The 27,938-nt window shown below is 41.0% G+C and overlaps 1 protein-coding gene across 2 annotated transcripts in view; it reads left to right on the forward strand.

The window, feature by feature from the left end:
- The window catches only part of F8 (coagulation factor VIII), a 114,738-nt gene that overhangs the window by 57,632 nt on the left and 29,168 nt on the right, over positions 1–27,938 (forward strand). Inside the window, exons 13-19 of one of the 2 annotated variants that reach the window (XM_044235010.1) lie at positions 7,656–7,865; positions 13,379–16,442; positions 23,168–23,321; positions 25,353–25,565; positions 25,830–26,058; positions 26,225–26,407; positions 27,797–27,913. In XM_044235010.1, coding sequence (XP_044090945.1) covers positions 7,656–7,865; positions 13,379–16,442; positions 23,168–23,321; positions 25,353–25,565; positions 25,830–26,058; positions 26,225–26,407; positions 27,797–27,913 — 4,170 coding nt within the window. The remainder of the gene's footprint in view (positions 1–7,655; positions 7,866–13,378; positions 16,443–23,167; positions 23,322–25,352; positions 25,566–25,829; positions 26,059–26,224; positions 26,408–27,796; positions 27,914–27,938) is intronic. The other variant, XM_044235011.1, reaches the window with a different exon arrangement.

Genomic DNA, 27,938 nt, shown 5'->3' on the forward strand with positions numbered 1-27,938 from the left:
TCTGGTTCTGGTTAAGATGGAATAAGCACATGTTACCCTGTCTATCCCACCGAATGCCTAAAAATTTCTAACAGAACACATGAAGTAGCTATCTGAGAACCCTGAAAACTAGTTGCCAGCAGGTAAATTGGGGAAGGAAGGTAGAAAGTTTTAAAAAGCATTCATACTAAAGTGAAATGAAACCAAATATGACATGTTTATTGCATAGAAAATCTCAAGAACTCGACAAGAAAATTCGTAGAACTAATAAGTGAGTTTAACTTCATTGCAGAATACAAGGTGAACATACAAAAGTCCATCATATTTCTATACTCCAACAACAAGCTATTGAAAACACAATTATGAAAATACCAATTGTAATAGCTAAAATAGGCATAAATCTAACAAAATGTACAAAATTTGCACACGAAAAATTGTAAAACATTGTTGCAAGAAAATTTAAGACATAATGTGGAGAGATATAATGATCACAGATTGGAAGTTAGAAGATAGAAGTAGAGTGAAGGTGTCAGCTATAAATTTAATGCAATTCTTAGTAAAATCTCAGCAAGTAAAATCTTAGTAAATTTTTTTTAAGATTTATTTATTTATTTGACACAGAGAGAGAAATCACAAGTAGGCAGAGAGGCAGGCAGAGAGAGAGGAGGAAGCAGGCTCCCGGCTGAGCAGAGAGCCCGATGCGGGGCTTGATCCCAGGACCCTGAGATCATGACCTGAGCCGAAGGCAGAGGCTTTAACCCACTGAGCCACCCAGGCACCCCAATCTTAGTAAAATTTGATAGAGAAAGCATATTATAAGATTTATATGGAAAGGCAGAGAAACTAGAATAAGCCAAAACAATTTTGAAAAAGAAAAATTAAGTTGGAGGACTCTTACTACCTGATTTTAAGACTGTCTATAAAGCTACAGCAATCAAGATAGCATTATATTGACAAAGATCAAGGACACAGAATAGTGTAGCGATAGACCCACAGGTACATGGCTGCTTCGTTTTTGGCAAATATGGAAACACAATTCAATAGAGAAAGGATAGCCTTTTCAACAAATAGTTTTAAAATAATTGGTCATCCATATGAAAAAAAAATGAACCTTGACTTAAATCTTACACCTTAGCAAAGATTAACTGAAAATGGATCATAGATCTAAGTGTACAATGTAAAACCATGACCTAGAGCTAGAAGAAGACTTCTGATTAATGACATCAAAATCAAAATCCATGGAAAGAAAATATTGATAAATTGAATTTCATCAAAATTTAAAACTTACTGTACAAAAGATAAAGAGAATGAAAGGTTAAAGAGAATGAAAAGTCCCAGATGAGTAGAAAATATTTGCAAATCTCATATCTGAATGCTCAGGCTCAGCAGTTAAAAAAAAAAAAAAACTAAAAATGGGCAAAAGATTTGAACAGACACATCACCAAAGAAGATATATGGAAGGCAAAGAAGTACTGAAAGGGTTAAAAACATAAGGAATTGCTTGAGGGGACACCTGGGTGGCTCAGTCAGTTAACATCTGACTCTTGATCTCCACTCGGGTCTTAATCTCAAGGTTGTGAGTTCAAGCCCCACGCTGGGTTCCACACCTGGCTTAAAAAGCCTCAGTGAGATGTCCCTCCATGCCTATTTTAATAGCTGAGATAAAACGTCTAAATTAAATATGCAGTAGGAGCCTTCCCAGTGCTGGTGGGAGACAGTTAAACATATACTTAACGTACGATCCGGCAGGACCACTCCTGGATATTTTCCCGAGAAAAATGAAAACTTACATCCACACAAAAACCTGCCTGGGAAGGTTTATGGACGCTCTATCCATCATTGCTAAAACTTGGAAACAGACAACTTGAGCCTTGAGCCGGGGGTACCCCAGAAGCACTCACCCATGGTCATGCAGCCTGCCCTTGGAGCACTGCCTGGAGGGGAGAAATGCCTCAAGGATGAAGTGACCAGCCGGGACGAGCCGGAGGCAGACCCTGTGAGAGCAGCATATGCTTGTTGCCAAGGGTGAGGTCCTCTTCTTCATTTGCCACTTCTGAGGTTCGGCCCTCTGCACCCAGCTCCAGTGATGAGGAAGTCCTTGAACTCTTTGTCCAGGAGCTGAGTAAGCAGCGCTCCTTCTGACCACAGGGCCCCAGAAGATCCAGTCTCTCCTTTCCACACACTGCACTCATCCCCCTGTTTTCCTTGTCCTGACTTGACTTGAAATTGACTGAAGACTACACGAGAATGCCTCTTACCCACTTCCCATCCCAACTGGAAAATTCCAAGTGATGTGTCCTCACTGGCATCATGCCCACATCTGCTGCTTGGCTGCTGGTCGACTTGGGGGACATCCCCATCCTTTGCTCCTTTGTGTCCTTTTCCTCTGCCATCCCCTTGGGGCAGGTTCCTCTGCTGGACTTGTACCAGTTAACCCCACAGTAAGAGAGGAGCAGGAGGGAACTTCACAATCCCTTGTTCTAGATTCACTTTAAAGCTTAATGTCTTTGAATTTTTGTTTGCTTTGTAAGAAAGAACAAATACATATATGTATGCATGTGTTTGTGTTTTGTGAGGTGGGGGAGAAATTTTTTGGTTTCGATAAAACTGGGTGTGAGGAGGTTTTGAATGCTCTAGCCCCAAGCTTCTTCCCTTTGGGCCAGCCATTTGACGTGGGGGGGTGTCCCACCAAACTAGGGGAGTCTCCCCCCAAACCAGGGACTTCCTTCCCACAAGTTCCTTCCCCTCTTTCTCTTTCAAGATTTTGTTTATTTATTTGAGAGAGAGTGAGCAAATGAGCAATGTCGAAGGGCAGGGGGCAGAGAGAGAGAGAGAAAGAAGCAGGCTCCCTACTGAGCAGCAAGTCCGACGTGGGGCTCGATCCCAGGACCTGGATATCATGACCTGAGCCGAAGGCAGATGCTTACCTGACTGAGCCAACCAGGCGCCCCACCCTCCCCTTTCTATGAGGAATTAAGAAACCATAACTTTTTGGAAACTCAGTTTTGGGGGGATTTATTTGGGTAAGTTTTGAGGTCCATGCCATTTTTATCCCCTGGGGAAAATACAATGAGGGAGAAAGGAAAAAAGGAAACCTATCCTTTCCCACCTTTACCTTTAGCTTCCAGTCTCAAAAGGTGACATACTGTATTATTTCATTTACAAGGCATTCTGGGGAAGGCAATGTAGAGGCATGGAAAACTAGAACAGTGGCTATCAGGAGTTTTCTATATCGAATGAGATGTTCTGTATCCTGACTGTGCTTGTGGTTACACACATTGACATATGTGCTAAAGCTCATAAAACTGTGCACCAAATAAGAATCAATTTTACTTCTTAAACTTCTATTTTTATTTTTTAAAGTAATGTCTACACCCAACATGGGGCTTGAACTCACAGCCCTGAGATCAAGTCACATGCTTCTCCAAGGAAGCCGGCCAGGTACCCCTGCTATGTAAATTTTTAGAATTAAATATATATACTTTTTAAAAAAGATTTTATTTATTTGAGAGAGAAAGTGTGAGAAAGAGCCCGAGAGGGGAGAAGGTCAGAGGGAGAAGCAGACTCCCCGCAGAGCCGGGAGCCCACTGCAGGACTTGATTGCAGAACTCCAGGATCACGACCTGAGCCAAAGGCAGTGGCTTAACCAACTGAGCCACCCAGGCGCCCCAGCAAACCTATATATACCTTTGATCCAACATTCCTACCTGCCTCTCCCTCTCCCTCTGCTGTTCCCCCTGCTTGTGTGTGCACTCTCTCTCTCTCTCTGTGTCAAATAAATAAAATCCTCTTTAAAAAAGAATGAATTAGAGCAGCTACTTAAAGCAATTTCTGTGAAGTATTATTGAATAATGTATTGTAGGTGCAGAAAAAGTGTATGTAATATTATCTCATTTTTGTAAAATAAACAATGACCACAAAAGGGAAACCATAGGTACATATATATGTCTCTGTAGAGAGTGATATGGTTTCAAGACAGAGTGGTATGTTCTGATTACTCTGGATTAGGGGTCTTTCCTCAGTATTTCTAATCACATCTGTAGCACTTTACTCCCACATTGTTTCTAAAACAAAATTATGGGGCGCCTGGTGGTTCAGGTTCCCTGCTCCTTGGGGAGCCTGCTTCTCCCTCTGCCCCCCCTTGCCCCCCACCATCTCTCTGTCTCGCAAGAATAAATAAAATCTTTTTTTTAAAAGAACAAAATTATGTAAATTATATCAAAAAAGAGTATGGCAGTATGAGTCTAGAGAAGAGGAGATTTTCTGTTTTTTCAAATCCACTTGACCATCTCTCTCTCAAGAGGGGCATTTAGCCCATCTGCATGGCATGTATGGTCTGATCTTATTTTGTGTTTCCTATTTTTTCTGAACTTTTCTATTTCATTTTGAAGATGATTGTTCTTGAAATATTGCCATTCACACCAAGTCTGTTGTTGTTATTGGTTTTGTACGGTCCAGAATTACGGAAATAGAGTCGTCACATAACATTGTGTAGGTTTAAGTTGTTGATTTGATACACATATTTTGCAAAATGATTACCACCATAGTGTTAGCGGCCACTTTCACTATGTCACATCATTACCATCTCTTTTTTCTAGTGATAAATTTCAGATCTACTCTCTTAGCAACTTTCAACTGTGTAATACGATATTATTAACCATAATCACCATGCTGTACATTAGATCCCAAGAATTTATTCATCTTCTCACTAGAAGTTTGTATCCTTTAACCAACATCTGCCCATTTCTCCTATCCCCCGCCCCTGGTAACCACCCATTATACTCTCTGGTTCTCTGAGTTAGCTTTTTTAGATCCCACATATACGTGGAATCCTATAGTATTTGACTTTCTTTATCTGATTTATTTCCCTAACCCTAACCTTTTCATGTACCTCTTGAGCAATTATATGTTTTCTTTGGAAAAAATTCTATTCAGTTCCTCCACCCTTTTTCAAAACCAGATCTGTGGTTGTTGAGTTGTAAGAGTTCTTTATATATTTTGGATATTAACCCCTTATCGGATAAATGATGTGCAGGTATTTTCTCCTATTCCTTAGGTTCCTTTACATTCTGTTGATTGTTTCTTTTTCCTGTGCAGAAGCTTTTTAGTTTGCTATGACCCCACTTATTAATTTTTCCTTTGTTGCTTGTGCTTTTGGTGTCATATTCAAAAAAATCATTGCCAGAACCAATGTCAGGGAGCTTTTCCCCTATGTTTTCTAGGAGTTTTACAGTTTCAGGCCTTATGTTTAAGTCTTTAATCCATTTCAAGTTAATTTTGTTTGTGGTGTAATGTAAGGGTTCAATTTCATTCTTCTCCATGTGGTTATCCAGTTTTCCCAACTCCATTTATTGAAGACACTACCCTTTCCTCACTGAGTATTCTTCTTTCTTTCTTTCTTTTCATTTAATTTCTTTTCAGTGTAACAGAATTCACTGTTTATGCTCCACACCCAGTGCTCCATGCAATCCGTGCCCTCTCTAATACCCACCACCTGGTACCCCAACCTCCCACCCACCTGCCAATTCAAACCCCTCAGATTGTTTTTTAGAGTCCATAGTCTCTCATGGTTCACCTCCCCTTCCAATTTCCCCCAACTCCCTTCTCCTCTCTAACTCCCCATGTCCTCCATGCTATTTGTTATGCTCCACAAATCAGTGAAACCATATGATAATTGACTCTCTCTGCTTGACTTATTTCACTCAGCATAATCTCTTCCAGTCCCGTCCATGTTGCTACAAAAGTTGGGTATTCGTCCTTTCTGATGGAAGCATCATACTCCATAGTGTATATGGACCACATCTTCCTTATCCATTCGTCCGTTGAAGGGCATCTTGATTCTTTCCACAGTTTGGTGACCGTGGTCATTGCTGCTATAAACATTGGGGTACAGATGGCCCTTCTTTTCACTACATCTCTATCTTGGGTTAGGGTTAGGGTTAGGGTTAGGGTTAGGGTTAGCCAATTACATAAGAAAACTGTTAATCAAGATAAAGGGTCATATTGATATGAATAAATAAATAGTAGGAGATCTTTATTTTAAATTTATTTTTTATTTTCAGCATAACAGTATTCATTATTTTTTCACCACACCCAGTGCTCCATGCAATCTGTGCCCTCTATAATACCCACCACCTGGTACCCCAACCTCCCACACCCCCGCCCCTTCAAACCCCTCAGATTGTTTTTCAGAGTCCATAGTCTCTCATGATTCACCTCTCCTTCCAATTTACCCCAACTCCCTTCTCCTCTCTAACACCCCTTGTCCTCCATGCTATTTGTTATGCTCTGCAAATAAGTGAAACCATATGATAATTGACTCTCTCTGCTTGACTTATTTCACTCAGCATAATCTCTTCCAGTCCTATCCATGTTGATACAAAACTTATTCTAAACATTTTTTAAGATTTTATTTATTTATTTATTTGAGAGACAGAGAGCATGAGGTGGGGGCAAGAAAGGGAGAAACAAAATCCCCGCTGAGCAGGCCCCTGGGATCATGACCTGAGCTAAAGGCAGATGCTTAACCCACTGAGCCACACAGGCCCTCCCCCACTGAGCATTCTCGACTACATCATCAAATATTAGTTGACCATGTGTTTAAGGATTTATTTCCGGGCTCTGGATTCTGTTCCTTTAGTCTATGTGTCTGTTTTCATGCCATGTCTGTGATTACTACAGCTTTGTTCTTTCTCCGGATGCTTTGGCTGTTAGAGGTCTTTTGTGGTTCCATATGAATAACCATCTTTTCCATTAGCATTTACCAGTAGCTCATTCTCTTTTGCTGCCTGTTTGAAATGCTGCCTTTACCATCATATATTAAATTCCCATATTTATCTACATCTGTATTCTGATTGGTATCATCTATACCTGCATATTACCACAGATTTAATTACAATAGATTTATAATATCTTGTAGTGCTTTGTAAGGCAAGAAAATTTGATTCTCAGTTAGTTGCACTAAGCTAGAGTTAGAGCATTGCTTACTTGATTTGTGGACCACCGCCCTACAAAATAGAGAAATGTTTATTGAATAGATGAATGGATAGATGTAGGGTAGAGGCTTTCAGAAACAATTCCCTTTATAGACTGAAGTCAAAGTTACTTTTGTTTTCCTTTTTATTTAGAAATAGCTTCAAACTTTCAGAAGTTCTGCAAGAATAGGATAGTGAGCTCCCTTTACCCTTTACCCAGATTCACTAATTTTTAATATTTTTCTATATTTGTTTTATCTTTCTCTTTTCTCTATATACTTACTTTTATTACTTATTTTCTAATTGAGAACAGGTTGTGCTTTTATCTCTTAGTACTTCATTGTCCATTTATTATGAATGCAGATATTCCCTTACAAAACCAAAGTGGAGTTATGAAATTGAGAAAATTTAACATTTATCTAATTGGCAGCCGACATTCCAGTTGTATAAATCAATCAATGCCATGTTTCGTAGGATTTCTTCCCTCTAGTTCATGAAGAGTCAAGGTCTATGATTCCTCTCACTTTGGTTTGGGACCTGATCAAGAATTAATAATCTACTTTTTTTTGAAAGCATAATGCTATGTCTTCTTGGGAATCAGGTAATGGGCATAACATGTAATTATTTCTAATCCTCTCATGACAGCTTCAAGTAGTAAATCTGGATACTGCTAAAACCTCTTGTCCCCTGTTTCTTCTGCAGGCATCAATGGCTATGTTTTTGACAATTTGCAGCTGTCAGTTTGTTTGCATGAGGTGGCATACTGGTACATTCTAAGTGTTGGAGCACAGACTGACTTCCTGTCTGTCTTCTTCTCTGGATATACCTTCAAACACAAAATGGTCTATGAAGACACACTTACCCTATTCCCATTCTCAGGAGAAACTGTCTTCATGTCGATGGAAAACCCAGGTTAGTTATTTATATTATTCTTTTTAAAGTTTTTATATATTTACTTGAGAAATAGAGAGCTAGCAGTGGGGAGGGGCAGACAGAGAAGGAGAAGGAGTCCTAAGCAGATTCTGCACTGAGCGCAGAGCCCAACGTGGGGCTTGGTCCCAGGACCCTGAGATCAGGGCCTAAGCTGAAACCAAGAGTTATTGATATTATTCTTTTACTAACAGCTGTGATCACTTCACTAGTCATGCGTATGCTCATATGTGTGCAAATACTGAATGGTCCAAGTGATCTTAGCATTGCAAAGCATTTTCATGATAATACTTTGTCAGGTATTTAACTTTAAAGTCTTTCCTCTAAAAAGTCCTTTTACTTACCATTGGCCTAAATTATAAGTGTGTTTATTAACCTATAGTGGTGAGTATACTTTTTTTTAAAGATTTTTTAACTTGTTTATTTGACAGACAGATCACAAGCAGGCAGAGAGGCAGGCAGGGGTGGGGGGGGAGCAGGCTCCCCACTGAGCAGAGAGCCCGATGTGGGGCTCGATCCCAGGACCCTGGGATCATGACACAGTCAACATGTAGAACTAAGTATGTGCTTTGTGAACATTGAATAAATACCACAGAAGACTTTGGGAGTGCAGTGCCACCTCTCTTCGTACACACCCTCACACTGCTGGGAACCCTTCAGGACGAATGTGACTGGCAGTTTCCATCTTCCCTCTTCCTTCATAAGCAGTGCAAGGCTTGTCAAAGCACCAGCCCTGTGATCAGGAGGAACAGTGGCCTGGCCTAAATCCAACACAGATTGTTGCTTCCTTACTACCATTTATCAACAAGTGCCAGCCCACTCCACACCCCGGTCGCTCCCACCTCCGTCATCTGCAGAGGATAGCACACGAAACTACCGCATGTTCTAGTCACTCTCTTGCACGGAAGGCTTTTCTGGAGATAAACTGTCATGGGAGAGTTTCTAAACGATAAAAGCCAGTCTCATATACAAACATACCCAGAAAGTTATCTTACTTCAAGTAGTGTACTTTTGTGGGAAGTGACTAAAGAAGAACCTGACAGAACTCCAAAAACATCTCTGAAAGTAGCTTCTATATTCATGTGTCTGTCTTTGTTATCTGTTTTATATCTGATTTGCAAACTCTCTGAGAACAGAGACCTCATTTATCTTATTCATCACCATATCTCTGAAGTTTCTAGTTCCTGGCCTATAGTAGGTGCTTAATAAATATTTTTCCCACTAATGAATGAACCAAGTACAAAAAGATGAAAGATTATGAAGCAGTATGTATAGTATGTTGTAATTGTCAAAATCTAGATCAAAGAGAAAATGTCTGTATGTGCATGAGTGTATAAATGGGGAAAAATATTTTAAATATCAACATTTTGAAAAGCTTCTAGATTATTTTGGTGATCACTTAAATTCTAAAGATAAATTAAAACTCTGCTTTATGTGTCTTGAGGAAAAAATTTTAATAGAGCATCACTAATTACAAAGCTGAAACTGAAGCCCCTAGAGAAGATCTCCTGTGTTCAATGTGGTCAAGTCTGATCCTTTTTGTTTATTTTTTGGGGATAAAATTCACCATTTTTACCATTTAAAAGTACACAATTCAGTGGCTTGTAGCATATTCACCGTGTTTTACAACTATTACTATTATCTAATTGAGAATATAGCACCCGCCAGCCTCAGAGCTTGAGTAGCTAATGTCGCCCTGCTTCTCAGGGCCTGAGGCACCCCTACAGCCCCCCATCATCCCTGGGGCCCAAGCACCAAGCCACCAGGTCACCCCACCCACCAGGGCCTAGGTATGGATGATCTGTGCCTATGGCCACTGCCACCAGCACAGCAGACATCGTTGCCACTCTGCGTGTCTGCACTCTGAAACCCAGCACTGCCGCTACTGCCCACACCCCTCTGGCCCAGAACACTCACATGCTAGACCCGGCTCCAGGATGTTCCCGGCTCCAGGACGGGTGAAAAGGACAACAAGAGGACCCCAGCAGCCTCCATCACCTGGGAGTCCAACCGCTCTAACGACCACTGCTACCAGACACAGCTCTGGCCACCAAGGACCCCCCGCCCCTCCATTTTTCACCAACACTGACCTCAGCTGACAGAGCTGCATAGAAATGATGCTGCTGTGCCTTCCCTGAACCTGGAGCTGCTGAACCCCAGACAGCACACACGGAGGTGTGAAAGTCACCCACAGGTGAAAGTCATTCCCAATCAAGTCAGTCCATTCGGACTGGAGGAGGTGATTGCTCCCTCAGATGTGCAGACATCAGTGCAGGGCCGCAAGAGAGCCTGATGCGACCAGAGGAACACAGTAATTTTCCAACGACTGATCCCAAAGACATGGAAATCTACAAGTTGCCTGTGAAGGAACTCAGACTTACTCTTTAAAGAAAGCTCAGCAAGATACAAGAGAACACAAGCAGGCGATTCAATAAAACTAGGAAAATAGTACATTAACGAAATAAGCTCAAAAAAGAGAAATCATTTAAGAAATTCTGGAACTAAAAAATACAATGAGTGAAATCATATGGTATTTTTCTTCCTCTGACTTAATCAAACAGAAGAAAGTGAAATAACTCAGAAAAAGGATCTATGAACCTAAGGGATACCATTAAATTTTTCCCAAGAAGACATACAGATAGCCAATAGGTATATGGAAAGGTGTTCAACATCACTCATTATAAAGAAATGTAAATCTAAATCAAAACCAAAATGAGATATGGCCTCACATCTGTTAGGATTCCTATTAAAAAAAGACAAGAGTGGGGCACCTGGGTGGCTCAGTGGGTTAATCCTCTGCCTTCGGCTCAGGTCATGATCTCAGGGTCCTGGGATCAAGCCCCACATCAGGCTCTCTGCTCGACAGGAGGTCTGCTTCCTCCTCTCTGCCTGTGTCTCTGCCTACTTGTGATCTCTGTCTGTCAAATAAATAAATAAAATTTAAAAAAAAGACAAGAGATAACAAATGCTGGTGAAGATGTAGAGGAAAGGGAACGCTGATGCATTATTGACAGAATGTAAACTGGTGCAGCCACTCTGGAAAACAATATGAGGTTCCTCACAAATTAAAAATAGAATGATCCAGCAATCCCGTGTCTGAGTATGTAGCCAGAGGAAATGAACTCAATAATGAGTTTTTTGCAATTATCCATAATGCACTGTAGCTCCGTCCACGTCATTGTGAATGGTAAGATTTCATTCTTTTTGACGGCTAAGCCATAGTGCATTATATATACACCCAGTCTTTATCCATTTGTCAGTCAGTGGACATGTGGGCTCTGTCCATCATTTAGCTACCGTTGATAATACTGCTGTGAAGATCAGGGTACATGTAGCCCCTTGAATTTGTATTCTTGTGTCCTGTGACCTAACATTGTTTTACACCATCAAAAATATCCTTTAAATGTCATGAAATTAGGCTCCCAATCCACAAACTTGCATTCACTATGGAATGAAATAAGATTTCATTTCTTATTGTTATGACTTGTTTTATAGAAACTTCTACTTGTTTTACGGTTCTTATTATGTTTTCCCTTTAGTTACTCTCTTTTTGTTCCCAAGAGTTTTATCATACAATGTATTTATTTTACTTAGAATCTGACCTCCTAGACCCATGCATCCTCCTTCTGTCTGGGCTGGTTCTTTTTAGAATTGACTATCAATTATTAACTTGGAACTTTTCTTCATCCTTCTTCAGGAAAGGTGTCCATTTCCTGGACCCCATGTCATCCTGTTTTTTTAATATACAGTACACTCCTTTGTATAATATATTATATTATACACTCCTTTATTCTGGTAGAAAACATACCCTCATCACTTCCTGACAGTGGTTGCTTTCAAGGTAGATGTTCTAAATCTCTGACGATAGAAAATGTCTTTTCATTTCCCACTTGATTGGTTATCTGGCAGCACATAGAGTGCAATATTCCAAAATGCATTTGACCAGAAAAACCTTTTCTGTCGGCATCCCATTATCTTACAGGTCTCTGGGGAAATATACTGGGGGTAGGGGGAGTTTTCCCTTAGAGGGAAAGCTGGATTCGGTTAAGATTTTGCTTGCAAATGTCATGCAAGATGATGAGACTGTGAAGGTACCTGATGTGTATTTTTTTTTTACTTATGTTTATGCATCTACTGAAATTCCTTCACTTGAATACTCCTGTTCATAGTAGAAATTAATATTGCTAGCCTTGCAGTGTAATTTTATATTATGTATTTCCTAACCCTAAGTCCTACTCCCTGGTGCTTACTTATCCTGAAATTGATGACAGTGGAAGCTACTCATGTGTAATATGATTTGAATACTTTATATGATAGCATAGATACTTTTAGCATCATTTATAAATTAGAAAACTGGAGCTCAGAGAGCTTAGTTGACTTGCTCAAAGTCACACAGCTGGTAAATGGTAGAGCTAGAATTTGAACCCAGGCAACCCAACTCTGAGAACCTGTGCAATTATGTTATATAGCAATAATAGCTAAGCTGCATAAAGTTTTATGAATTAAGTCATTATCATCATCAAAGAGTTCTGTGTGGGGGACACCTGCTGGCTCAGTCAGTTAAGCATCCTACTCTTGGTTTCAGCTCAGGTCATGATCTCAGGGTGTATGATTGAGCCCCATGTTGGACCCTGCATTCCGCACCAAGTCTCCTTGAGATTCCTTCCCCTTCCCTCTCCCTCCTCCTCTGCTTCTGCCTCCAGTTCACATGACCTCTTTCTCTCTATCTCTCTAAAATAAAAAACAAAATAAGTCTTTTAAAAAAGATTTCTAGGGGCGCCTGGGTGGCTCAGTGGGTTAAGCCACTACCTTCGGCTCAGGTCATGATCTCGGCTCCCGGGATCGAGTCCCACATCGGGCTCTCTGCTCAACGGGGAGCCTGCTTCCTCTCTCTCTCTCTCTGTGCCTGCCTCTCTGCCTACTTGTGATCTCTGTCAAATAAATAAATAAAATCTTTTTTTAAAATAAATTAATTAATTAATTAAATAAAAAAGATTTCTATGTGACTATTAAGACTCTCCACTATTGGGGGCCCATGGGTGGCTCGGTCAGTTACACATCTCAGGTCATGGTCTCAGGGTCCTGGGATTGAGCCCTGCATCAGGCTCCCTGCCCATCAGGAAGCCTGCTTCTCTTTCCCACTCCCCCTGCCTGTGTTCCCTCTCTCACTGCCTCTTTCTCTCTTTTAAAAAGACTCTCCACTATTGTGTGTGCTAATTACATTTCTCCATTTTTATCCTGATATCTATTAACTTTTAATCACAGACCTTTCTTGTGATTACAGACAGATATACCACAATAGTGGCAGTGTAAAAACCAATTTCACTACCATTGTTGGACTGTTTATGTGCCAGGGATTTAACCTGATGACCTGTAATACAATGGTACTGACTAGTATTTTTTCATTATCTGGGAATAGAAGAGAACAACTAATACATAACTTGCTTGGGACCTGGGTTGTAAATAACCAGAGTCTTATTCTTCCTCATCTCCAGGTCTGTGGGTTCTGGGGTGCCACAATTCAGACTTTCGAAACAGAGGCATGACAGCCTTACTGAAGGTTTCTAGTTGTAAGGGGAACACTGGTGATTATTATGAGGACACATATGAAGATATTCCAACTTCCTTGCTGAATGAAAACAACATCATTGGACCCAGAAGCTTCTCCCAGAATTCAAGGCACCCTAACACTAAGCAGAAGCAATTCAAAGCCACCACAAGCCCAGAAAATGACATAGGGAAGATGGAGCCTCAGTCTGCAGAAAGAATGCAGCTGCTTAAAGCACAAAGTGTCTCCTCTAGTGATCTGTTGATGCTGTTGGGACAGAACACTTCTCCACATTTATTCTTACCTGATTTCCAGGAAGCCACACATGAAGCTGAGGATCATTTACTTGGAGCAAGAGAAGGAAACAAGGGCGCATCTGAAGTGGCAAGTCTGAGACCAGAGCTCCATCACAGTGGGGACGGAGTATTTACTCCTAAGCCAGAACTGCAGTTAAGATTAAATGTGAATTTGGAGACACCTGCAACAGTAGAGGTGAATAAACTTGATTTAAAAATTTCTAGTTCATCAGACAGTCTAATGACTTCACCAACAATTTCATCAGAGAAGTTGGCAGCAGGTACTGAAAAGACAAGTTCCTTAGAACCTCCAAATATGTCAGTTCACTTTAATAGTCATTTAAGCACCATTGTAAATTCATCTCACCTTATTCAGTCCAGTATACCTTTGGGCTTAAGTGAAGGAGATAATGATTCCAGGTTGTTAGAAGCAGCTTTAATGAATAGTCAAGAAAGTTCACTGGGGGAAAATGTATTATCAATGGAGAGTAATAGGTTATTTAAAGAAGAAAGAGTTCGTGGACCTGCTTCATTAGTCAAAGATAATGCTTTATTCAAAGTTAATATCTCCTTGGTAAAGATGAACAAGACATCAATTAACTCAACAACTAATGGAAAGACTCATGTTGATGTCTCAACACTATTTATTGAGAACAGTACATCAGTCTGGCAAGACACTATATTAGAAAGTAATACTGAGTTTCAAAAAGTGATTTCTTTGGTTCATAATGAAACATTTATGGAGAGAAATATTACAGCTTTGGGGCTAAATCATGTGTCAAACAAAACTACTTCATCAAAAAATGTGGAAATGGCCCACCAAAAACAAGAGGGCCCTATGCCACTAGGTATGGAAAATCCAGATCTATCATTCTTCAAGATACCATTCTTGCCAGATTCAGCAAATTGGATAAAAGAGACTCATGGCAAGAACTCCTTAAGCTCTGAGCAAAGGCCCAGTCCAAAGCAGTTAACATCTTTAGGATCAGAAGAATCTGTGAAAGATCAGAATTTTTTGTCAGAGGAGAAGGTGGTAATAGGAGAGGATGAATTTACAAAGGACACTGGACTCAAAGAGATGATTTTTCCAAAGAACAAGAGCATATTTTTTACTAACTTGGCTAATGTCCAAGAAAATGATACATACAATCAAGAAAAGAAATCTCAGGAAGAGATAGAAAGAAAGGAAAAATTAACCCAAGAGAATGTGGCATTGCCTCAGGTATATACAGTGATCGGCACTAAGAATTTCCTGAAAAATCTTTTCTCACTAAACACAAAGCAAAATGTAGAAAGTTCACATGAGCAGCCACATACTCCAGCACTTCAAGACACCAGGTCATTAAATGACTCCGCACATAGAGAAGGGAGTCACATGGCCAATTTCTCAAAATTAAGGGAAGAAGCAAACTTGGAAGGTCTGGGAAATCAAACAAATCAAATGGTAGAGAGGTTTCCAATCCCTATAAGGATGTCTCCTAATCCAGGTCAACATCTTATTACTCATCGTGGTAAGCGGGCTTTGAAACAACCCAAACTCTCACTAGAAGAAATAAAGTTTGAAAGGAGGGTAACTTTGAATGACACCTCAACACAGTGGTCCAAAAACATGACCTATTTGACCCAGGGCACCCTCACACAGATAGAGTACAATGAGAAAGAAAAAAGAGCCATCACTCAGTCCCTTCTATCAGATTGTTCTATGAGAAATCATGGCCTCATGCAAATGAATGACTCTGCGTTACCTTTTGCAAGAGTATCAGCATTTCCATCAATTAGACATACAGATCTGACCAAGATCTCATCCCAAGACAACTCCTCTCATCTTCCAGCATCAGCCTATAATTATACCTTTAGGGAGAGGAGTTCTGGGGTCCAAGAAAGCAGTCATTTCTTACAAGAAGCCAGAAGAAATAACCTTTCTTTAGCCTTCCTAACCTTAGAAATGATTAGAGGTCAAGGGAAGTTCAGCTCCATGGGGAAAAGTGCCGCAAACCAACCCACATACAAGAAAATTGAAAGCCCTGTTCTCTTAAAACCAGACTTGTATAAAACATCTGGCAAAGTTGAATTACTTCCTAAAATTTATGTTCATCAAGACTCTTTGGCTACAAAAACCAGCAATGATTCTCCTGGCCACCTGGATCTCATGGAAAAGATCTTTCTTCAGAAAACCCAGAGACCTGTTAAATTGAATAAAACAAACAGACCTGGAAAAGTGCCCTTTCTGAAATCAACAGAAAGCTCTGAGAAGATTCCCTCCCAGCTGCTGGGTCCCCTTGCTTGGGAGGACCACTCTGCTACCCAGATACCAAGAGAAGAGTGGATATCCCAAAAGAAGCCACAGAAAAACACAGCTTTTAGGAGAAAGGACACCATTTTGTCCCTGGGCCCTTGTGAAAATAATCATTCAAAAGAAGAAATAAATGAAGGACAAGATAAGCCCCAAAGAGAAGCCACCTGGGCACAGCAAGGAGGGACTAGAAGGTTGTGCTCTCAAAACCCACCAGTCTCAAAACGCCATCAAAGGGAAATACCCGTTAGTACTCCTCAGCCAGAGGAAGACAAATTTGAGTATGATGACACCTTCTCGATTGAAATGAAGAGAGAAGATTTTGATATCTATGGCGAAGATGAAAATCAGGGCCTCCGCAGCTTTCAGAAGAGAACACGACACTATTTCATTGCTGCAGTGGAGCGTCTCTGGGATTATGGGTGAGTAGATCTCCCCGAGTACTAAGAAATAGGTATGGGTGCATTGATTATTCCTCTAGCCTGCTATTGCAACATTTGACTTTCCCAGGTGCTGAAATAATGAAAAAGGCACAGATTATCTGCAGGAATGAGACTCCAAAGATTGCTTATAAAGGAAGGGAGAACCCTGAGATCCAGGTAGCAAAGTCTAGAGGAAGCCAAGGAGTAAAGAGATGATGATACCCACAATAAGAGTTAGAGGATAACACATCCAGAAGGTATGAAACTCTTACTCTAGTGAGATGGAGGAGAAAAGAGGCTTACAAAAAGGTATAGGAATCAGGGTCAGGAAGCATCAGTGGGGAGCAAGTAGAAAGTCAACCTTATGAGCTGGAGGAATCGTCTTGGTCTTGTGCAAAGGTTCTGAGAGAGGCAAGAGGAAGAAGTGAAGTGTGAGGTGAAGAGGTTGAGGATGCTGGGACCTAAATGATGATAAGAGGATGATGGAGCTCTGAGAGATGTTTCCAGGCAGAGAGAATAGGAAAGGCAAAGGCCCTGTGAATGGAACAAACCTGAGGAATGAAAAAGAACACTTTCTACCTCAAATGGGCCCTTCTTTCTGTATAGCAACTATAGAGTGCTGCCCTAGTGGGCTGACTTTCCCACTGTCCTGGACCCCTGTCTTGCATTTTCTACTTTTTCCTTAAATCTCCAGCCCCTTTTATCCATTCTCCAACAGCCCTTCTCATTCATAGCTAATGCTTGTGCAGTGAACCTCCAGACTTCCAACACATTTATTGACATCTGTAACCATATGCTGCACTATGCACCGAAGGCTGACCTCTCCAGTTTCCTAGTCATCCATCTCCAGCTTTCCATTACAGTTCATTTTCATCTTACCCAATACTCAGTTCATAGTCAAATTCTGGTTGTTGTTGTTGTTGTTGTTTTTTAAATGAAACCAATTGAATTATTTGATGGAGAGGTGTGGCTGTGAGAGAAAAAGATGAATTAGGAATAACTTCAGTGTTTGGAGTCTGAGGAACTAAAAAGAAGTCAATTTTCCATGGTCATTGACTGCCATGGAAAAGGCTGGACAAACAGCAGGTTTTTGGAAGGGACAGAAATTAAGAGACTAATTTTGTTCCTGGTAAGGTAGGGAGTTTATATGTGAATCTCAAGTTCAAGGAAGGTATCTGAGATGGAGATATACAACTGGATTTTATCTGCATAAGAATAGACCATCATGAGAATGAGTGTAAACAAAAGGTAGGAGAGTTTAAAGAACTGATGCCGAGAGTATCTAACATTTAAAGGTCAGGGACATGAAGAACCAGAAAAATGAAGGAAAATTGGTGTCAGAGAGACTAGCCAAGCACCCACAGCAAGGATGGAGTCATCCACTATCAAATACTGAGAATTAGTAATGTAAAGACCAACAGTGACCATGAATATGTAGTTTTTATGGAATAATGGAAATAAAAAACCTTTTCGAGTGGTTTAAAGAAAGAATATGTGGAAAAGAGTCTAGCTACTTCTCGCCATTTCAGTGGCTACCAATCCAGTCTAAACCATCCTCAACTCTCATGCAAATTATTGAACTAGACTTGCAGCCTCCAGCATAGCAGCTAAAACACATTTTCAAATTGTAATTCTGATTCTCATTCTCTGCTCCAAACGTCCCAGGGGATTTCCATCTCCCCCTTAGTAAATTCCAAAGCCCTCACCATGGCCTTCAAGTTTCAGAGATTTAACCCTCTGAAACCTCTGACCTCATCTCATACCATTATTTCCTGCTCACCATGTTCCAGCCACACTGGCTTCATTGCTCTTCCTCAGATGCAACAAATGTATACCTCTCTGTAGGCCTGTGTACTTTGTGTCTCATCCTCTGGTATCCTACTGTTGTAGGGAAGCAAGAGCAGGTCTTTTATGTATGTCTGAGCTCCAGAGAGTACCAACTAAATGGTAACACAAGTTCCATGGGCAAGAATAGAGGCAGGGAGACCAGTTAAGACAGTTATTAAAACACTTATACATCATGTAGAAAGAATTGGTGAACTAGTAGGTAAATAAAATGAAGTAGTGTGGAATGAAGCATGCAGAGATTTTTTTAATGGAAAATATAAAAGAGATAATAAAAGACTATGGTCAACTGTATTTTCCACAAGTGTGTGTGCCAATATGTTCTGTCCTATGTGCTCTTGTACAATATGACCTTGACATTCTCCCATTCAAGAGGTAAAATGTAATCCCCCTCCTCTTGGTCTGGTCTGGCATTAGGACTCATTTGTGACCAAAAGAATATAACAGAAATTTGTGACCTATAGATGTGGTGGAAGTGATGCTGGTTCAGAAAATACCATATAGCTGACATCTAGTTCTCCTGGGATGTCCTGTGTAAGAAATCTAATTACCCTGGTGCTGTCATGCTGGAAATGTCACATGTAGGCCTTCTGGTCATGAGTCTCAGCAAGTCTAGGTTTCCATTATTCTCCACCATTGTATCAGGCACATGAGTGAAGCCATTTTGGACCCTCCAGACCAGGCTGGATGTCAATTGACCCAGCCAAGCACTGCTGGAATTCTGACTTAGCAAAATTGACAAGTATCATAAAGTGGTTGTTGTTTTAAGACACTAGGGTTTTAAAGTAGTTTGTGATACAGCAACAGATAACCAGAGGAGACTTAAAGGATAGAGTGTGAAGGATTTACTTCTTTTTAATTGAAATATCAGAAGGAAAGGAAAGTGATTAAAGAAGAAACTAAATATTAAAAATTTTTAAAAGTCATCAATGCACAGATTGAGGAAGCTCAACAAATCCCAAACAGGATGAACTTAAAAAATCAACACCTAGGCATGTTTCATCAAAGTGAAACTTCAGAAAACCCAAAAGTCTTAAAAGCAGGCAAAGAAAAGAGACAGCATACACTTAAACAAGATACAGAAAGGTGATTTTTCAGTAGTGCTAATTAAACATAGAAAACGGGAATGATATCTAGAAGACACTGAAATGCAATAACTGCCCATCAAAAATATGAATAAAAAAGGCAAAATAGAACATTTTCCAACAAACAGAAACAGAAACTTCACCCTAGCAAAAACCCACTAAAACTATTCTAATGGTGTACTTGAAACAGTAGGAAAATGATACTGAATGAAAGAGGTGAAAGGCAAGAAGGACTAAAAAAGTAAAGAAAGGGTAAATATATGGGTAAATATAAATATAAATATTGTTTGTATAAACTGGCAAAATGTTTTATGAGTTCTAAGATATAAAAAACACAGGTGAAAACACAGGTGTCATGAAAACCACCCCTATTTTAGAAAGGAAAACCACCTCTTAATTGGAAATATCAACACTATCATCATTGGGCACATAAATTTGGGCCAATCCTCCACTCCTGGCCATCTGATCTATAAATGTGGTGGGATCGACCTAAGAGCCATTGAAAAGGAGGCTGCTGAGATGGCAAAGAGCTCCTTCAAGTATGCCAGGGTGTCAGACAAATGGCCAAGAGTGAATGTGGTGGTTTTTGGTATCTCCCCTTAGAAACTGGAGAACAGCAAGTATTATGTGAGTATCATTGATGTCCCAAAACACAGAGCGTTCATCAATAATGTGAGTACAGGCACATCTCAGGCTGACTGATTATTGCTGCTCTTGTTGGTGAACTTGAAGCAGGCATCTCCAAAAATGGGCAGACCCATGAGCATGACCCTTCTGGCTGACACACTGGGTGTGAAACAGCTAATGGTTTACAAAATGGATTCCACTGAGCCACCTGCTGCCAGAAGAGACACAAGGAATACGTTAAGGAAGCCAGCACATATATTAAGAAATTTGGCTACAACCCCAGCACAGTAGTATTTGTGCCAGTTTCTGGCTGGAGTGATGACAAAATGCTAACAAGAAATGAGACATCGCCCACAAAGATAGCTTTGTAAGACTGCTGAATCCCAGACCTGGACCCCTGAAAAAATAATACATTAGATGTTCATTAAATAATATAAATAAATAGATGGCTATGCCAGTGGAACTGCTTGAAACTCTAGATGGCCTCCTGTCAGCAGATCATCCAACTGACAAGGCCTTTTGTCTGCCCCACGAGGACGTGCACAAACTTGGTGGTACTCCCTGTGAGCCGAGTGGAGGTGTGTCCTCAAAGCTTTGCTCCAGTACGGTCCGTGTTACAACTGAAGTCTGTTGAAATGCGCCATGAAGCTTTGAGTTAAGCTTTGCCTGGGAACAGTGTGGGCTTTGATATTAAGAATGTATCTGTCAGAGGTGCCTGGCTCAGTCAGTGGAACAGGTGACTCTTGATCTTGAGGTTGTGGATTCCAGCCCCACGTTGAGTACAGATATTACTTAAAAATAAAATCTTAAAATAAAGAATGTATCTGTTGGGGCACCTGGGTGGCTCAGTGGGTTAAATCCTCTGCCTTCGGCTCGGGTCATGGTCCCAGGGTCCTGGGATGGAGCCCCGCGTCAGGCTCTTAGCTCAGTGGGAAGCCTGCTTCCCTTCCCCTCTCTCTGCCTGCCTCTCTGCCTGCTTGTGATCTCTGTCTGTCTGTCACATACATAAATAAAATCTTTTAAAAAAGAAGATTTAAAAATTTTTAAGAAAGGAATGTATCTGTTAAAGATGTTTGTTGTAGCAGTATGGCTGGTGACAGCAAAAATGACCCGCCGGTGAAAGTAGCTGGTGAACCCTGAACCGTCTGGGCCGAATCATTGCTGGCTATGCATGCGCGCTGGATTGTTACACACCTCACAATGCAAGTTTGCTGAGCTGAAGAAGATTGATCAGTGTCCTGGGAAGAAGTTGGAAGATGACCCTGAATTCCAGTTCCTACCAAGTGCATATGTACTGGGTGCTTCTTTGGATATCCTCCTCTGGGCCATTTCGCTCTTCACAAAATGAGACAGACCATTGCTGTGGGTGTCTCAAAGACTTCTGTGGCTAGTAGGGTCACCAAGTCTGCTCAAAAAGTTAAATGAATGTAATCCCTAATAACGGCGACCTCGGTCTTAATCAGTGGTGGAAAAACTATCTCAGAACAATCTCGATTGGCTATTTAAGCTTAATAGTAAAAGACTGCTGGGGCACCTGGGTGGCTCAGTCGGTTGGGTGTCTGCTTTGGGCTTAGGTCATGATCCCAGGGTCCTGGGATCGAGACCCTCATCGGACCCCCTGCTTGGTGGGAACCCTGCAGAACATATGAATGCTCAGCAGCTCGATTCTTAGATATGTGCCCTGCAGAAATGCATGCATGCATTCACCAGAAGATGTGTATAAGAAGGTTCACAGCTGGGGGAAAAAAGATTCATAGCAGGAGCAGGACTACGTGTAAGCAGCAAAAATTAGAAATGAATGTTCATAATTTTGGTATATTTGCACAACAGAATACAAACTATAGCACATAACCAGAAACAAAAGAACATATACAACATGGTTTGCCAAAATGGATAAAACCCAACTGTGTTCTTTAGGGAAGTATATATACATAGTGGTAAAATTATAAAGAAAAGCAAAGAGATAACCTTCATAAATATCACAATGGGGGTTAGGGTTAGGAAGAATGTCATTGGAAAGGCACAGGCCATGAGCCTTCTGTGTTGCTGGTAATGTTCTTGATCTGGATAGTGGTTGCATTTTTATACCAAAAGCACTTTGGTTTTATGTACTTTGTTATATAATTTTAGTTCACAGTTCCAGCAGATTTTTTAAAAGATTTTATTTGACAGAGAGAAAAAGAGATAGCAAGAGAGAGCACAAGCAGGGGGAGTGGGAGAGGGAGAAGCAGGCCTCCCTATGAGTAAAGAGCCCAATGCACGGCTCGATCCCAGGACCCTGGCATCATGACTGGAGCCCAAGACAGATGCTTAATGACTGAACCACCCTGGTGCCCCCTAACAGATGTTTTAACTTTTTTAAAGTTTGTTTTTGTTTGTTTATGTAATCTCTACACCCAATGTGGGGTTTAAACTCACAACTCCGAGATCAACAGTCACTGGCTCTACTTACTAAGCCACTCAGGCACCCCCAGATTTCTTTTTAAGTAAAGGGAAGAAGTCCAAGGATTGAAACCTGGGGGCTGTTTAATATTCAGAATTTGTTTATAAGTCCTACATGAATTTAACATTCAACAAATACTTTTTGACCACCTACAATGTGCCAGGCACTTGTTCCAGCTGCTGGGAATACAGCAGTGGACAAAACAGACAAAACCCCTGCTTTCGAGGAACTTCTACACTAGTGAAGCCTGGAGAGAGAGTATGTCAGGAAGATGGAATGGTTACCTATGCAACATGTTGCTTGCTTGTCCAATAAGATGAGGACATAACAAAATTGATTATCAGCTGTAATAAGCCACTCACATGGTCTGGATAGTGTCTCAATTTTGCATGATCTTCATTTAGATCTCTTTTATAAGCTCTCAACCTCTGTATTTGTCAATTTAATTTACATAGATGTCCCGTGTGTTTAAAACTCTATACCCCCACCTACTTCTCCAGGATTGCTGCATCACTGTCCAGCCACTTGCGCAAATCAGAAACCTGAAGGGTTAGGGTTAGGGTTCGGGTTACGGTTAGTCTGTACTAACCCCTTGCTCCCCTCTTCGCTCCAGCTCACCATCAGCTCTATGGAAGTGTCTCCAGTACAGGGAGGGCAAGAATGTCAAGTGTTTCTACCTACCTGACCCATGAAGATACTGTTTTTTCTCTGCTTCTTTCCCCCAGGGCTCAAGGTAGGGATGTCCCTCAGTTCAAGAAGGTGGTTTTCCAGGAATTTACTGATGGGTCTTTTACTCAGCCCTTATACCGTGGAGAACTAAACGAACACTTGGGACTCTTGGGGCCATATATAAGAGCGGAAGTTGAAGACAATATCATGGTGAGTTTAGAACAATGAAGCTATAAGAAAATTAATCCTGTATATATATTTTTGTCTCTATTTATAAAAATAATGTATTTTCACTTTCCAAGAACTTTAAAGTATAGAAAATCAAAAATTTGAAAAATAATCCCATAACTACCATTTTGGTGTATGTTCTCTTTGTCCTATGTATTATTTTCTTTATGTGCTCAAAATTATGCAACGTGTAATTTTACCTCTTCTTTAAAAAAAAGATTTATTTATATTAGGAAGAAAGAAAGAGAGAGCAAGAGTGGGAGGGGCAGAGGGAGGAGAAAGAATCCAAATGTGAGGCTGAATCCCACAACCCCAAGATCACAGCTCTTCGTTTTGGACTAAATAGCATATTGTCAATATTTCTTCTTTTTTAAGATTTTATTTATTTATTTGACAGAGGTCACAAGTAGGCAGAGAGGCAGGCAGAGAGAGAGGGGGAAGCAGGCTCCCCGCTGAGCAGAGAGCCCGATGCAGGACTCGATCCCAGGACCCTGAGACCATGACCTGAGCCGAAGGCAGAAGCTTAACCCACTGAGCCACCCAGGCGCCCCATATTGTCAATATTTCTTGTGTCATTAGAAATACTTTCTAAATATCTTGTTTTAATGATGGCATAATAGTCTATTATGTGAATTTATGGTCTACTTAACCATTTACTTTGAACAACCTTTTAAATAGTTTGCTATGTTTTCACTAGTTCAATAATGTTGCAGTCACACCCTTTTCCTTGGGTAAAATTCCAGAAGTACAATATACATGAGCATTTTAAGACTTTCTCTAAAGAATTATCTGTTAATGTCCTTTGCACATTTGACCTTTTGAGGGAGAACTTTTCTTATCAGTTTATATTACCCTATATTTTCCCAAGTTTGTCATCTTTTAATTTTATTTATAATGATTTTTGAAATAAAACAGGTTTGAATTACTGATAGTAATCCATAAATCTTTCTTTTGTGACACACAGCTTTTATGTTTATAAAAATCCTTTCCTATAAAAGATTTTTTTCTTGGGACGCCTGGGTGGCTCAGTTGGTTAAGCAGCTGCCTTTGGCTCAGGTCATGATCCCAGCGTCCTGGGATCGAGTCCCACATCGGGCTCCTTGCTTGGCAGGGAGCCTGCTTCTCCCTCTGCCTCGGCCTGCCACTCTGTCTGCCTATGCTTGCTCTCGCTTCTCTCTCTATGACAAATAAATAAATAAAATCTTTAAAAAAAAAGATTTTTTTCTTAAAATCACTTATACATTCAACTTTGTTTTTTACAGTTTAATTGCTTCACATTTAACCTTTTATTTTATTTATTTGTTTATTTTTTAACACTTAACCTTTTAACCCATAAATAATTCCTGTAGACTACAAGTTATTTTGGTGCATTGTGTGAGCCAAAAATTCCTGGAATTTGTCATAAGAACCACACATGTTGGGGCGCCTTGGTGGCTCAGTGGGTTAAAGCCTCTGCCTTCAGCTCAGGTCATGATCCCGGGGTCCTGGGATCGAGCCCTGCATCGGGCTCTCTGCTCAGCGGGGAGCCTGCTTCCTCCTCCCTCTCTGCCTGCCTCTCTGCCTATTTGTAATCTCTGTCAAATAAATAAATAAAATCTTTAAAAAATAAAATAAAATAAAAGTGACTTACTTAAACTGAAAAAAAAAAAAAAAAAGAACCATACATGTTGATTCTTGGGCTTACGGTCTCTGAAAACCCTGGGGTGATATTTTCCCTTTTACTTTTGAACAGCTTTTCAGTATTTAGGAATTTTCTCTTTTGCAACTTTGAGCTCATGCTTTAAAGATTTTAGAGTTCAAAAATACCTCAGTTTCCTCCATAGATAGAGCGTGAGGTTTGGGTCCTGATAACACCCATCCTCTGTACCACTTCCTCCGGGCATTAAGAACTTGGATAAACCCCAAATAGGCATTGCTGTTAGGGATATAAACCTTAAGCTAAGGACTTTATATGATCCTAAAACATGATACTCAAATTCTTTTTTAAATTTTGTATTTACTTTTTCTCTGCAGGTAACTTTCAAAAACCAGGCCTCTCGTCCCTACTCCTTCTATTCTAGCCTTATTTCTTATGAGGAAGATCAGAGGCAAGGAGCAGAACCTAGAAGAAAGTTTGTCAACCCTAATGAAACCAGAATTTACTTTTGGACAGTGCAGCAGCATATGGCACCCACTAAAGATGAGTTTGACTGCAAAGCCTGGGCTTATTTTTCTGATGTTGATCTGGTAAGCAGATGGACATTGCACGGGCCACTTACTGGTTTAGAAGAAATGGACTTCATGTTATCTGCTGAGAATTTTTCTATTTACTGTAAGCTTAATGGGAAGCTTCCAATAGGGGAGGTGTCATCATATTTGTGTTTGAGAATGATCATTCTGGAACCTACCAGATCAGGATTGGTTTGGAGTGGCATGGAAGTTGATAAGAGATCTATCTTGGTTCATAGGCGAGGGCATTCATGTTCATAAGATTGATGTCTTCTCTCTCAGGAGAAGGATGTGCACTCAGGCTTGATTGGACCCCTTCTGATCTGCCGCAGCGATACACTGAACCCTTCTCACGGGCGACAAGTGACAGTGCAGGAATTCGCTCTGTTTTTCACTATTTTTGATGAGACTAAGAGCTGGTACTTCACTGAAAACCTGGAAAGGAACTGCAGAGCTCCCTGCAATATCCAGAAGGAGGATCCCACTCTTAAAGAAAATTACCGTTTCCATGGTAACACACCCCACCCCCAGTTATTACTCAGGCTGAGGCTTGGACAGTGAATTGAGAGTGTGTGTATAGGAGTGGAATCCTTGTAGGAATCAATATTTTTTACTGGAGGAGAGGGACAGAAACTTGTGTAATGGATTGCAATAGCCTTCTCTGTGTTCTCCTCTAGCAGTCAATGGCTATGTGATGGACACACTGCCTGGCCTAGTAATGGCTCAGGACCAAAAGATTCGATGGTATCTGCTCAGCATGGGCAGCAGTGAAAACATCCATTCTATTCATTTCAGTGGACACGTGTTCACTGTACGGAAGAAAGAGGAGTATAAAATGGCAGTCTACAACCTCTACCCAGGTATGAGCTAATTTCTGCCCTTTTTGTCTACCTGCTGTATGTACTGAGTACTTACTTTGCATGGTGCAGGCACTGGGAAGCAATCCATGAACAAAGCCAAGAAACTCCCTGATCTCAGGTAACTTACTTTTTCAAGTAACATAATAAATAAATTAGCCCAGAGGGGTGCCTGGGTGGCTCAGTGGGTTAAGCCTCTGCCTTTGGCTCAGGTCATGATCTCGGGGTCTTGGGATGGAGCCCTGCATCAGGCTCTCTGCTCAGCGGGGAGCCTGCTTACCCCCCACCCGCCTACTTGTGATCTCTCTCTCTGTCAAATAAATAAATAAAATCTTTTAAAATAAATAAATAAGCCCATAAACAGGATAATTTCAGATACAGATAACGTGCTATAAAGGAAATAGAACAGAATAAATGAATAATTAAAGTTGTAGCACTTTCCTGGGTTATTATGAATAATTAATAATTAACTTTTCCTGGGTTAGGGTTAGGGTTTCCACCGTCTCAAATGCACCAGTAGTTCTCCATGGGGTGAACTGTTTATGTCCATAACCAATATAAGCACGACTCACAGTGCTGATCAAAACACAGCTTTATTCTAGGTCTCCACCAGCCCCCTTTAAAACAGGTTTAATAGTGGGAGCAAACTTTCCCTGTTTCTGTGTTAAAATTCCAAGAATTTCAGTGACTTTCCTGCTCACTCTTCAGTAATAAGCTCTCCTGCGGCCGCTTCATGTCACACATACGCCTCCAGCCCCCAACTGCCGGGTGCGCTCCGAAAGGGAAGGAAGGTGTGGTTGAGCTTTCTCTTCCTCTGCCTTACGTTTATTGTGTGTCCTCCCCAACCCCTTCGTGGCTGCTGCTTTGACCTCCAGCATGGAAATGGTAAAGGTTAAATGCTAGGACAGTTCTTACCTACTTACGATGGACACCTTTATTCTAGGGAGTCACTTGTGACTCGTGCCTCAGCCCCTCGGTACCCCCTCTAGCTTCTTACTGCTGGGTTGTGTTAGCCCTCAAGGCAGCCCTAGTGGCCTAGGTCCACGAGGACCTCACCCTCACTTCCCTGACCCAGGGAGCTCACATCTGGTTGATGGGGGGGGGGGCAAAAAAAAACACAATAACCTTTGGCACTCTGCGAGTGCAGTGGCCCTCGCCTGTTCCCCCACCAGCCCGTTTCTCCCATTTCCCAGGAGTGGGGGCTATCAGAGCTCAATCTTCAGTACCTCCAAATTGGCGGGGTCACATAGCAAAGCACTTCGGCTTTGAGGGGGCCAAGAGTGGTAGAACTGACTTACGTGGCTCTCCTTGGGTGTTCTGCATAAACCAATGTATCTCGTGCTCATTTTTTAGTAAAAAGAAATAATTTTTGTTCCTTCTGCTTTTGAAAAGGTGTTTTTGAGACTGTGGAAATGCTACCATCCAAAGTTGGAATTTGGCGGATAGAATGCCTTATTGGCGAGCACCTACAAGCGGGGATGAGCACTCTTTTTCTGGTGTACAGCAAGAGTAAGTAGCTTTCCTCCTTCCTAGG

Source organism: Neovison vison, chromosome X (assembly GCF_020171115.1).
Source record: "Neovison vison isolate M4711 chromosome X, ASM_NN_V1, whole genome shotgun sequence".
Classification (NCBI taxonomy): Eukaryota; Metazoa; Chordata; class Mammalia; order Carnivora; family Mustelidae; genus Neogale; species Neogale vison.